General features: G+C 55.8%; 1 protein-coding gene across 7 annotated transcripts in view; it reads left to right on the top strand.

Moving 5' to 3' along the window:
* Positions 1-8,384: 8,384 nt before the first annotated feature.
* Positions 8,385-12,168, top strand: part of MYB (MYB proto-oncogene, transcription factor) — a 45,219-nt gene continuing 41,435 nt past the window's right edge. For 3 of the 7 annotated variants that reach the window (XM_003431425.3, XM_001509958.3, XM_001509928.3), the window contains exon 1: positions 8,385-8,456. In XM_003431425.3, coding sequence (XP_003431473.1) covers positions 8,434-8,456 — 23 coding nt within the window. In that variant the 5' untranslated portion in view covers positions 8,385-8,433. Of the gene's footprint in view, positions 8,457-10,970; positions 11,150-12,168 lie in introns of those variants that run through there. The other 4 variants (XM_029052202.2, XM_029052210.2, XM_029052189.2 and 1 more) reach the window with 3 other exon arrangements.

The raw sequence follows: 12,168 nt of genomic DNA, 5'->3' as shown, positions 1-12,168 counted from the left end.
CATATATATCTAGCTATATGAAAGACGACGCGCAAATATTTTCCATATCCAACGAGAAGCAGCATGGCCTAGTGGAAAGAGCAAGGGCTTGGGAGTAGAAGGACCTGGTTTTAATCTCGGCTCCGCCACTTGACTTTTGTGTGACCTCGGGCAAGTGGCTTCACTTCTCTGTGCCTCAATTATCCCATCTTTAAAATAGGGATGAAGACTCTGGGCCCTATGGTGTGAAACCTGATTATCTTGTACCTACCTGGTGCTTACTACAGTGCCTAGCATATAGCAAGTGCTTAAAAAAATACCATTTAAAAAAAGGGCAAGCAAAACAGGGACTCAGGCTTAAACGCAGCCAAGTATTATATTTCATATCAAAATAAGAACGGTTTCTTACCATAAGGGCTGCGGCATCGCCTTCCCTGTAGTTGTTTAAGAGAAGCTGGTTTTCCACTTGCCTGGAATAGCTCCTACAAAGTTGGCCCAGAGGCAGTTGATTTCTGCAGATGCCTTTCCGCAATCTTCATGGAGAAAGGCCTGCGGGTAAAAGGTCTTAGAAATGTCTCATCGGAACGGGAAACATACCCAAGACTGTATCTGGACCCATCTGGACTTGGACAGTGAGTTGATCCTAACAGCATCTTACCACGAATGATAACCTCAGAAAATGTGGCCCTCAATTTAATTTGGCAAACTTTGTGTCCGCTTTGCTGGCAAGGGGGAGCCTAGAATTCTGGGTGGCATCTCAGGGATACCCTGGCACTACCAGGCATTCTGGTCCGGGAAAGGGGAATAAATCCAAGCCAGTTTGGGGTGGCTCCTGCTTCAGGAAACCTCCCCTATCCCCTTGTATTCCTGGAGCCATTGTGCTCTCCCTCTCCTGGTTTTCCACTGGAAGGAGGAGGAAGAGAGGAAGGGTGTGCTTCTTCTCTCCCTCTGGACTGTAAACTCGCTGCAGGCGGGGAACGTGTCTACCAACTCTGTTATATCATACTCTTCCAAGCGCTTGGTAGAGTGCTCTCCATACAGTAACAGCTCAATAAATACGATTGATGATCGATGGATTGATTGATTTAAAAGTGCCTGAACTCAAAGCCATGTCTGAGTCAGCTTGAGAGACCCCTGTCCTCAGCCCCACAGAAGGAGCCATCCTTGAATCTCAATGGTTTTTCGTGGATATTTTCCAAACCCTGCAGGGGTGGAGGGACGATGAGGTCACCCATCGCTGGCTGAATCCCATCCTGCGAGGAACCCATGCAGGAACCCATTGCAGTGAAATTCCCAATCGGATGTTTTATCCTGCCTAGAAAGGTAACCTGAGGTAATCACGGTTCAGGGGACACACCAGTATTTACCTCTGTTCATCACGTGACCTTTTGCAAATCACTTTCCTTCCTCATATCAGTTTCTTCTCCAATAAAAGAGGGATATTAGTATTGCCCTAACTCCTGGAGTTGTAGGGAACAAATAAAAGTAGTCACGAAGTCCTCTAGAAAAGCGTTTCGTCGGCACAAAGTCAACCAAAGTTTTCCAAAACCGTATCTGTGTGGACCCAGAGATACTTGTTCATTTAGGTCCCCTGGAAGGAATGGGGAGCAGGGGATAGAGGAATTGGGCTGAATTTTGGAGGGCTGGGGCAGTGGCAGATTGCTGAACAGAGGCAGAGCTGTGGGCTCTTCCCCACTGACTCAAGCATCCTTCCCCCACCCTCTAATCTTTCCAGAACATGGGGAACACCACCACAGAAACTGAATGCTGGCTCTTCCAGGAGGCTACGCTTTTGTCTTTGCCATTCTCAGCACTTGACATGTTACTCTGCCCACAGCGGGTTCCCCTCTCAGGATCGCACCTGGAGAGGTCCCAGTACTCTACCAGTCTCGACTCTGGGAGGAAGAGTCGAGGCACACCCATTCCATTCCTAGGCTTGGCCAGCGCCTAGGGAGTGGAACGCGATCCGCTACAAGTCAAAACTCACCTGTGCCGGGCAGCAGTGGCATGGGAGTCGAGGTTCAGAGACTCATTTTGATGGCGCGGAAGAAGGCGACGATAAACTACTTCTGAATTTTTACCAAGAAAGCTCTATGGTTACACCACCAGAACGGCTGCAGGCGGAGGTGGGGCGTTGTGGGAGACGTGTCCACGGAGTCGCTATGGGTCGGAAACGACTGGCCAGCATAAGACACGTTACAGTGGGTACTCAATAACTACTTTAGAACGAGTGAACTTTTAGAGGTCCTCGAGATGCCTCATCAGGTTTAGAAACTGCTAGGTCTACCATTCATTCATTCTTTCGATCTGTTCTCATCTGGTTTTAGACAATAATAACTTTGGAGTCCAAAAGAAGATACCATTGTGGTGGATAAATCAAGGTTTGCCTGAACTTTCCCTTAAACTTGCTAACACCACACAGTATTAGGATTTAATATTTCTACTCACCATAGATGGATAATCTATTTTGTGAGATAACGGGCTTGAGGTTTAACCGATCCAGAGTTAGGGCTGATGGTGTAATATTTATCCAGCTATGCATGTGGGTGCACACATATACTCGGGATGGGTAGTGAGACTAGAAGGCAAAACCAAGACTGGCACCGGCCACTGAAGACAACAAACATACCAGCACAAGAGAGGACGCTTCTGATGTGTTCGATGAGGATGGGGCGGTCAGCTTTTCCTTGGCCTTTTCCACCACGTGGGGATCCGAAGGTAAACCTCACCTTCGCCGGGATCATCTTCAAGCAAAGAGGACCTCTCCGTACAGCACCTATGATCAACTTTATCAGAAAGAAATTTAAAACTTCAAATGCTGAAAAGGAAGGCATTTAGAGTCGAGTCACAAAGAGAGGCTTCTGATGAATAAACGGAATGATATTTAAGCGTTGTCTATTCCTGCTGATGAATATTCTAAGAATGGAATTTCCCTCTCTAAAGGAGTCCTAGAAAACAGGGCTGAATTAACTTCAACCAGGGCCAGAAAGTCAGACCGTGACAAGAAGTCTGTATTTGGGAGGGAATATGCCAACGCGGATACCCAGAGGACTCCGGGAAACAAAAGTGGCAATTCTTTCAGGTGTAACTTTCAGTTATATTTGCTTTAAGGTAGATGCTGAGGAGTTTTATTGGTTCTTTTTATCAGAGAATCAAGAAGTGCACAGCATGTAAAAATATTATGCATGTTGGAGTGCAGTTATCCTCTACCCTTGAGCTTGTAAAACTGAAAGTGCTCAAGAGCCTCCTGTTTCATCCTCTCCCATGAAGGAAGAATGCAAGAAGTTTTAACAACCACTAATTTTTTTGGTGAAGGGTTAGAGTATATATCAAATCTTTAAAGAAACGAAGTTTAAAAGTGCAGATAAAGACTGGAAACTTTGCATGTTCACCATTTTTCAAAATTGTGACTCATTTAAGTAACAAAAAAAAAATGTTTTATGGGTTGGGCTTGAACTGTTGGAGCAGATCGGACACCCACAAACTCCTCTCAGCTAGCAACAGCCTCGAGCCTGGCTCCTGTGAGATAAAAGGAAAAATAAGCGAGGGTATAGTGAGAAAGAAAAAAAAAATCCCCAATTGGACTAGTTTACAAACGGAAGTAAAACCAAAACTCCCCCAAAATCCCCCAGTCGACAATCCTTAGAAATTAACAATTCACCCTCTCTTCCTTCTCCTTCGGCTGGAGGATGAGCTCTCTCCCCCGGCTCACCAGGCGACCTGCCCAGGGATTCAAGGATGATTGATAGATGCCCCCTAGCCTGGGAGCTCGTCTGCGGGCAGCGGGGTGTGTTTGATGTTATAGTGGACTCTCCCGAGCGCTTAGTACAGTGCTCTGCACCCACTAGGAGACCTGCAGAGGGATTCCAGGATGATGCCAGGCGCATCCCTCCAAGACCGTGAGCTCCTCGCGGGAAGGAAATGTCTTTGAGGCTAGAGGGTGCTCTTCCAAGCGCTTAGTACAGTGCTCTGCACCCAGTTAAGGGCTCAATAAAAACGATTGGGAAGCACCATCATCCTCCCTCGCCACGGCGTTGCAAACCGACGGCGATCCCTTTGATCTCTGTGATGGAGGGGGGCTGTGCCCACGAAGGCGGAAAGGGGGATGAGCTCGGAAAAGCGCACGCGTGTCTGCTCCCCGCGGGGCGTTGTGCCCATGTCACCGGGACGATTTTGCAGGGAAGTTCGAGGCTGCGGATCAGGGCGTGTGGATAGTATTTATTGAGCGCTTACTATGTGCAGAGCACGGTACTAAGCGCTTGGATTGTACAGTGTGGCACAGGCACGGGTGACGGGTCTTCGGGGAGGGGGAGGGGGGCAGTAACCCCTGCCTCGTGGTGTGTCGGTGTCGTTCATTCATTCAATCGCGATTATTGAGCGCTCACTGTGTGCAGAGCGCTGTACTGAGCGCTTGCGAAAGTACAAATCAGCAATAAAGAGAGATAATCCCTGCCCACAACGGGCTCACAGTCTGGGGAGACTGTGGGGGGAGAGGGGGAAGGGCTTCGGGATGCGAGCTCCGTATATGTCCGGGAGTGGACGAGGGAGCGTACTGGGTGCCCCTCCAGTGGCTACATTTAGGACGCCTGACTATGGCTGTGCTCCAAAAAGCCCCGAAGCGCATCCGACCTGACTGGGTGAACTTTTACTCAAAACCCAGGAGAGGAGGAGGAGGAGGGAAAAAAAAAGAAAAGGGAGGAAAAAAGAAAAGGAAGAAAAGACAAAAAGAAAAGGAAGGGAAAGAAAAGAAAGGAAAAGAAAAGGAAGGTAAACAATAAGAATAAAGATGGCATTTATAAAGCGTTTACTACGTGCAAAACACCTTTCTAAGCGCTGGCGAGGCGGAATACAAGGTGATCATCATCCCCATTTTACAGAGGAGGTAACTGAGGCACAGAGAAGTGAAGTGACTTGCCCAAAATCACGCAGCTGACAGGCGGCGGAACCGGGAATAGAACTCATGACCTCTGACTCCCAAGCCTGGGCTCTTTCCACTGAGCCACGTTGCTTCCCGCAAGAGAGAGGAGGAGGAAAAAAAAAAGAAAAGGGAGGAAAAGGAAAAGAATAGGAAGGAAAGGAAAAGAAAAAGGGAAAGAGAAGGGAAAGAAAAAGGAAAAAGAAAGGGAAAGAATAGGAAGGGAAAGAAAAGAAAGGAAAAGAAAAAGAAGGAAAATAAAAAGAATAGGAAGGAAAGGAAAGAAAAAGAATAGGAAGGAAAGGCAAAGGAAAGAAAAGAAAAAGAAAAGAAAGGGAAGGGAAAGAAAAGAAAAGGAAGGAAAAGAAAAAAAAAGAAAGAAAGGAAAAAAAGAAAAGGAAGAGAAAGGAAAGAAAAGGAAGGAAAAGAAAAAGGACAGGAAAGAAAGGAAAAGGAAGGAGAGGGAAAGAAAAGAAAGGAAAAGAAAAGGGAGGAAAAGAAAAAGAATAGGAAGGAAAGGGAAAGAAAAGGAAGGGAAAGAAAGAGGAGGAAAAGAAAAGAAAGGGAAAGAAAAGGAAGGAAAAGAAAAGGAAAAGAAAAGAAAAGAAAAAGCTGCTCCATCCCCAGAGTTTTGCGTTGCCCTTTCCCACCCCATCGGGACCCTCGGGTAAACTTTCACCGTCCCCATTGATCACGCCCCAATTTAGAGGATGTCCCCATCTCGTTTATCAAGATCGCCTTGACCAAAGCTCGATTAGGACAGCGAAGGGGCTGAAAAGGAGTGTTATTTAGAGCCCCCTAAAAGCCAATAATAATAATAATGGTCTTTGTTAAGCGCTTACTATGTGCAAAGCAGTGTTTTAAGCACGGGGCGGGGGGGTGGAGAAATACAAGGTGATGAGGTTGTCCCACGTGGGGCTCACAGTCTCAATCCCTGTTTTACAGATGAGGGAACTGAAGCCCAGAGAAGCGAAGTGACTTGCCCCAAGTCACACAGGGGACTAGTGGTGGAGTCGGGATTAGAACCCATGACCTCCCCAGACCGGGCTCTTTCCACTGAACCACACTGCTCCTCTTGAGTCCAAAAAAGGACTCAAACCCCTTTACTTGCAGTCAGGGGGTGGGGGCGGAGAGGGGAAGGAAAGAGGCGCAGACGGGAGGGCCGGTCGACCCGGCTGTTAGCGGCTGGTCGGATTCGAACCCATGACTTCCGACTCCCAAGAAGCCCGGGCTCCTTTCACCGAGCCACGCTGCTTCTCTTGAATCCCAAAGGAGGGAGTTTTCCCCCAAACTCCCTTACTTGCACTGAGTTGTGTGTGTGTGTGTTTGGGGCGAGGGGGGAGTAAAGAGAGGCGCGGACGGGAGGATTGGTCGACCCGGCTTTTAGCACCCGGTCGGGATTAGAACCCATGACCTGAGCCCCCATCGGCCGGGCAGAATTAGAACCCACGACCTCCGACTCTCCACTCCGGACTCTTTCCCCCGAACCACGCTGCTCCTCTTGAATCCCAAAGGAGGGAGTTTCCCCCCAGCCCCTGCCATGCAGCGAGTGCGGGGGGAAAGGGAGGCGCGGACGGAAGGACCGGTCGACCGGGCTATTAGCAGCCGGGAGGGATTAGAACCCAGGACCCGAATCCCCATCGGCCCGGCAGAATTAGAACCTATGACAACCGAGTCTCCAGCGCGGGCTCTTTCCCCCGAGCCACGCTGCTCCTCCTGAATCCCAAAGGAGGGACTTTTCCCCCACCCCCCTGACATGCTGTGAGTTTGGGGGAGAGGCGCGGATGGCAGGACTGGTCGACGGGGTTATTAGCGTCCATCAGAACTAGAGCCCAGGACCTGAGCCCCCATCGGCCGGGCAGAATCAGAACCCACGACCTCCGACTCTCCACTCCGGACTCTTTCCCCCGAGCCACGCTGCTCCTCCTGAATCCCAAAGGAGGGATTTCCCCCCCCCCCCCCCAGCCCCACTGCCTTGCAGTGAGGGCGGGGGGAAAGGGAGGCGCGGACGGAAGGACCGGTCGACCGGGCTATTAGCAGCCGGGCGGGATTAGAACCCAGGACCTGAATCCCCATCGGCCCGGCAGAATTAGAACCTATGACAACCGAGTTTCCAGCGCGGGCTCTTTCCGCCGAGCCACGCTGCTCCTCCTGAATCCCAAAGGAGGGAGTTTCCCCCCACCCCCTGCCATGCTGCGAGTGGAGGGGAGAGGCGCGGACGGAAGGACCGGTCGACCGGGCTACTAGCAGCCGGGCGGGATTAGAACCCAGGACCTGAGTCCCCATCGGCCGGGCAGAATTAGAACCTCTGACAACCGAGTCACCAGCGCGGGCTCTTTCCACCCAGCCACGCTGCTCCTCCTGAATCCCAAAGGAGGGACTTTTCCCCAACTCCTCCCCTGCCATGCAGCGAGTGGCGGGGAGAGGCGCGGACGGAAGGACCGGTCGACCGGGCTACTAGCAGCCGGGCGGCATTAGAACCCAGGACCTGAGTCCCCATCGGCCGGGCAGAATTAGAACCCATGACAACCGAGTCACCAGCGCGGGCTCTTTCCACCCAGCCACGCTGCTCCTCCTGAATCCCAAAGGAGGGACTTTTCCCCCACTCCTCCCCTGCCATGCAGCGAGTGGCGGGGCGAGGCGCGGACGGAAGGACCGGTCGACCGGGCTACTAGCAGCCGGGCGGGATTAGAACCCAGGACCTGAGTCTCCATCGGCCGGGCAGAATTAGAACCCATGACAACCAAGTCTCCAGCGCGGGCTCTTTCTCTGAGCCACGCTGCTCCTCCTGAATCCCAAAGGAGGGAGTTTCCCCCCACCCCCCTGACATGCTGCGAGTGGCGGGGAGAGGCGCGGACGGAAGGACCGGTCGACCGGGCTACTAGCAGCCGGGCGGGATTAGAACCCAGGACCTGAGTCCCCATCGGCCGGGCGGAATTAGAACCTCTGACAACCGAGTCACCAGCGCGGGCTCTTTCCACCCAGCCACGCTGCTCCTCCTGAATCCCAAAGGAGGGACTTTTCCCCCACCCCTCCCCTGCCATGCAGCGAGTGGCGGGGAGAGGCGCGGATAAGAGGACCGGTCGACCGGGCTATTAGCAGCCGGGCGGGATTAGAACCCACGACCTCCGACCCTCCCGTCGGGACTCTTTGCCCCGAATCCCCAAGGAGGGAGTTTCCCCGTCCCCCCTGCCATGCAGCGAGTGGAAGGGGGGGGGGGGGGGGGGAGAAAGGGAGGATCGGAGGGGAGGAGCAGGGCCGGGGAGGCAGGCCGGAGGGCGGGCGGGCGGAGGAGGCGGGCCCGGGACGCCTGCGCACTGCAGGGGCGCCAGATTTGGCGGGAGGGGGAGGGTCCAAAAGCCCTTTGTTTGATGGCATCTCTGTTTACAGACTTTCCTCTTGAAGATCAACCTGTTTCCTCCTCCTCCTCCTCCTCCTCCTCCTCCTCCTGCTCCTCCTGCTCCTCCTGCTCCTCCTGCTCCTCCTGCTCCTCCTCCTCCTGCCGCCGCTGCTGCGTCCGGGGCTCGGCGCGCCGCAGGATGGCCAGGAGACCCCGGCCCAGGTAGCCCGGGAGCGGGAGGAGGGTGCGGGACCCTCCGCTGCTCGCTGGGCGCCGGACCCTCCCCCCTTTCCTCATTCGGACTCTGTACGGGACGCTCGGCTAAGCGCTGGGGGGGGACCCGAGATTGGGCGACCGATCCCAGTCCCTGCCCGGGGACGGGCTATCTGTTGAGCGTTTACTCGGGGCGCTGCGGGACGGGCGATGGGGTGGCACGGACGAGCCCTGCTTGGGGACGGGCTATCTACTGAGCGCTTACGCGGTGCGGGGCACTGGACTGAGCGCGGGGGGAAGGACGATGGGGCAGCGGATCCCAATCCCTGCCCCGGGGACGGGCTATCTGTTGAGCGCTTACTCGGGGCCAGGCGCCGGACTGAGCGCTGCGGGACGGACGATGGGGCGACGGATCCCAGTCCCTGCTTGGGGACGGGCTATCTACTGAGCGCTTACTCGGGGCCGGGCACCGGACTGAGCCGCTGGGGGAAGGACGATGGGGCAGCGGATCCCAGTCCCTGCTTGGGGACGGGCTATCTACTGAGCGCTTACTCGGGGCAGGGCACCGGACTGAGCGCTGGGGGACGGGCGGTGGGGCGACGGATCCCAGTCCCTGCTTGGGGACGGGCTATCTACTGAGCGCTTACTCGGGGCCAGGCACCGGACTGAGCGCTGGGAGAAGGACGATGGGGCGACGGATCCCAGTCCCTTTCCGGGGACGGGCTATCTGTTGAGCGCTTACTCTGTGCAAGGCACTGGACTGAGCGCTGGGGGAAGGACGATGGGGCAACGGATTCCAATCCCTGCCCGGGGACGGGCTATCTACTGAGCGCTGGCTCTGTGCAGGGCAGTGGACTGAGCGCTGCGGGACGGACGATGGGGCGACGGATCCCAGTCCCTGCCCGGGGACGGGCTATCTACTGAGCGCTTACTCTGCGCAAGGCACCGGACTAGGCGCTGGGGGACGGGCGATGGGGTAACAGACGATCCCTACCCAGTGACGGGCTATCTACTGAGCGCTTACTCGGTGCAAGGCACTGGACTGAGCGCTGCGGGACGGACGATGGGGCGACGGATCCCAGTCCCTGCCCGGGGACGGGCTATCTGTTGAGCGCTTACTCTGTGCAAGGCACCGGACTGAGCGCTGGGGGAAGGACGTTGGGGTAACAGAGACGATCCCTGCCCAGTGACGGGCTATCTACTGAGCGCTTACTCGGTGCAAGGCACCGGACTGAGCGCTGGGGGCTGGACGATTGGGCAACGGATGTCAATCCCTGCCCAGTGACGGGCTATCTGTTGAGCGCCTTCTCTGTGATGAGCACTGGACTAAGCGCTGGGAGTGGACGTTTGGGCAACGGAGACGATCCCTGCCCAGTGACGGGCTATCTATTGAGCGCTTACTCTGCGCAGAGCACTGGGCGAAGCGCTGGGACTGGGCGATCGGGCAGCAGAGAGAGTCAATCCCTGCCCAATAACGGGCTATTTATTGAGCGCTCACTGTCTGCAGAGCACTCTACTCCGCGCGATGGGGCCACAGATCCCCCCGGGCTATTTATTGAGCGCTCACTCCGGGCAGAGCACTGGACTAAGCGCCGGGGGAAGGACGATCGGGTAACAGATGAGGATCCCTGGCCGATAAGGGGTTCACGGTCTAAACGCCTTCGCCGGGGGGGGGGGGGGGGGGGGGGGGGGGGGGAGCTTCCCAAATAGCCCACGGGGGAGGGGTGGTTTTTTTGTTGGAGGAGAAGCTGTCAAAACTAAAACTCTCCTCCCGGGAGGGCTTCGGAGCCGGTCCTTGCCGGAGACCGAACGGTCTTCTCCAGCTGTGGCCGAATAGTATATTCCAAGCGCTTAGTACAGTGTTCTGCACCGATCAATACGATGGAGCGAGTGAATGAACGGATGACGGAGCCTGGGCGGAAGAAAGAAAAATCATCATAATGTTGGCTTTAAGCGCTTCCTCCGGGCCAAACGCTGTTCTGAGCGCCCGGAGGGCTACGAGGTCACCGGCTTGTCCCACGTGGTGCCCACGGTCTTCATCCCCATCTTCCAGATGGGGGAACTGAGGCCCATCATCAAAACGTTGGTATCCGGTGAGCGCTTACTACGTGCAGAGCACCGTTCTAAGCGCCGGGGGAGACCCAGGGGGATCAGGTGGTCCCACGTGGGGCTCCCCGTCCTCCTCCCCATTTCCCCGGAGAGGGAACCGAGGCCCAGAGAAGTGACTTGCCCCACACGCCCCCCAGCTGCCACGGGGCAGGCCCGGGATTCGAACCCATGACCCCCGCCTCCCCCAGCCCGGGCTACTTGCCGCCGCGCCACGCCGCTGGGGACAGGCCCCGGGTCAGGCAGAGGACAAGTGGGGGAGCCGGGATTCGAACCCGCGACTTCTGACGCCGATTTGCGTGCCGGGCACTGTACTGAGCGCCGGGGGGGGGCGGCCGGGGCTGCTTGCGAGGAGGGGGAGGCATCCCAGCCCCTCGGGATTCCCGAGGCCCGTTTTTTCCGGAGGAAGGGAAATGACTCGGCCAAGGTCACGCAGCAGCGTTGCCGGGGCTCCGTTTGAACTTTGGAGGAGCGTTGGGCGGAGGCCAACAGCCCTTAAAGATGTCGGAGTCGCGGGTCCGGGCATTGCCATTTCCATTTCGGCCGTGGAGGTGTCGGCTGGCGGCCCAACTTTCGAAAAAAGTTGGAAAAAAAAGGTTGGAATTCTCTTCTTGGAAGTTGCCACTCTAGCGTTGGGGGGAGGAAAAGGGGAGGAGGAGGGAGAGAGAGAGAGAGAGCCGGTCCTTCCCCTGACCTAGACGGAGCGCTCGGCCCCTGTCACCAGCAGCGGGGCTCGGTGCAAAGAGCCCGGGCTTGGGAGGGCAGAGGTCACCGGTTCGAATCCCGCCTCCGCCGCTCACGCATGTCGGTAGGCGTTAGGCGCTGTGGGGAGGCTGAGGTCCTGGGTTCGAATCCCGCCGCCGCCTAATGTCGGTAGGCGTTAAGCGCTGTGGGGAGGCTGAGGTCACGGGTTCGAATCCCGGCTCCGCCGCTTAATAATGTCGGTAGGCGTTAAGCGCTTTGGGGAGGCTGAGGTCCTGGGTTCGAATGCCGGATCCGCCTAATGTCGGTAGGCCTTAAGCGCTTTGGGGAGGCTGAGGTCACGGGTTCGAATCCCGGCTTCGCCTAATGTCGGTAGGCGTTAAGCGCTTTGGGGAGGCACAGGTCACGGGTTCGAATCCCGGCTCCGCCGCTTAATAATGTCGGTAGGCGTTAAGCGCTATGGGGAGGCACAGGTCACGGGTTCGAATCCCGGCTCCGCCGCTTAATAATGTCGGTAGGCGTTAAGCGCTTTGGGGAGGCTGAGGTCCTGGGTTCGAATGCCGGATCCGCCTAATGTCGGTAGGCCTTAAGCGCTTTGGGGAGGCTGAGGTCACGGGTTCGAATCCCGGCTTCGCCTAATGTCGGTAGGCGTTAAGCGCTTTGGGGAGGCACAGGTCACGGGTTCGAATCCCGGCTCCGCCGCTTAATAATGTCGGTAGGCGTTAAGCGCTTTGGGGAGGCACAGGTCACGGGTTCGAATCCCGGCTCCGCCGCTTAATAATGTCGGTAGGCGTTAAGCGCTTTGGGGAGGCACAGGTCACGGGTTCGAATCCCGGCTCCGCCGCTTAATAATGTCGGTAGGTGTTAAGCGCTTTGGGGAGGCAGAGGGCGTGGGTTCGAATCCCGGCTCCGC

Source organism: Ornithorhynchus anatinus, chromosome 2 (assembly GCF_004115215.2).
Source record: "Ornithorhynchus anatinus isolate Pmale09 chromosome 2, mOrnAna1.pri.v4, whole genome shotgun sequence".
Taxonomy (NCBI): Eukaryota; Metazoa; Chordata; class Mammalia; order Monotremata; family Ornithorhynchidae; genus Ornithorhynchus; species Ornithorhynchus anatinus.
This window is presented reverse-complemented; position numbering and strand designations above follow the sequence as displayed.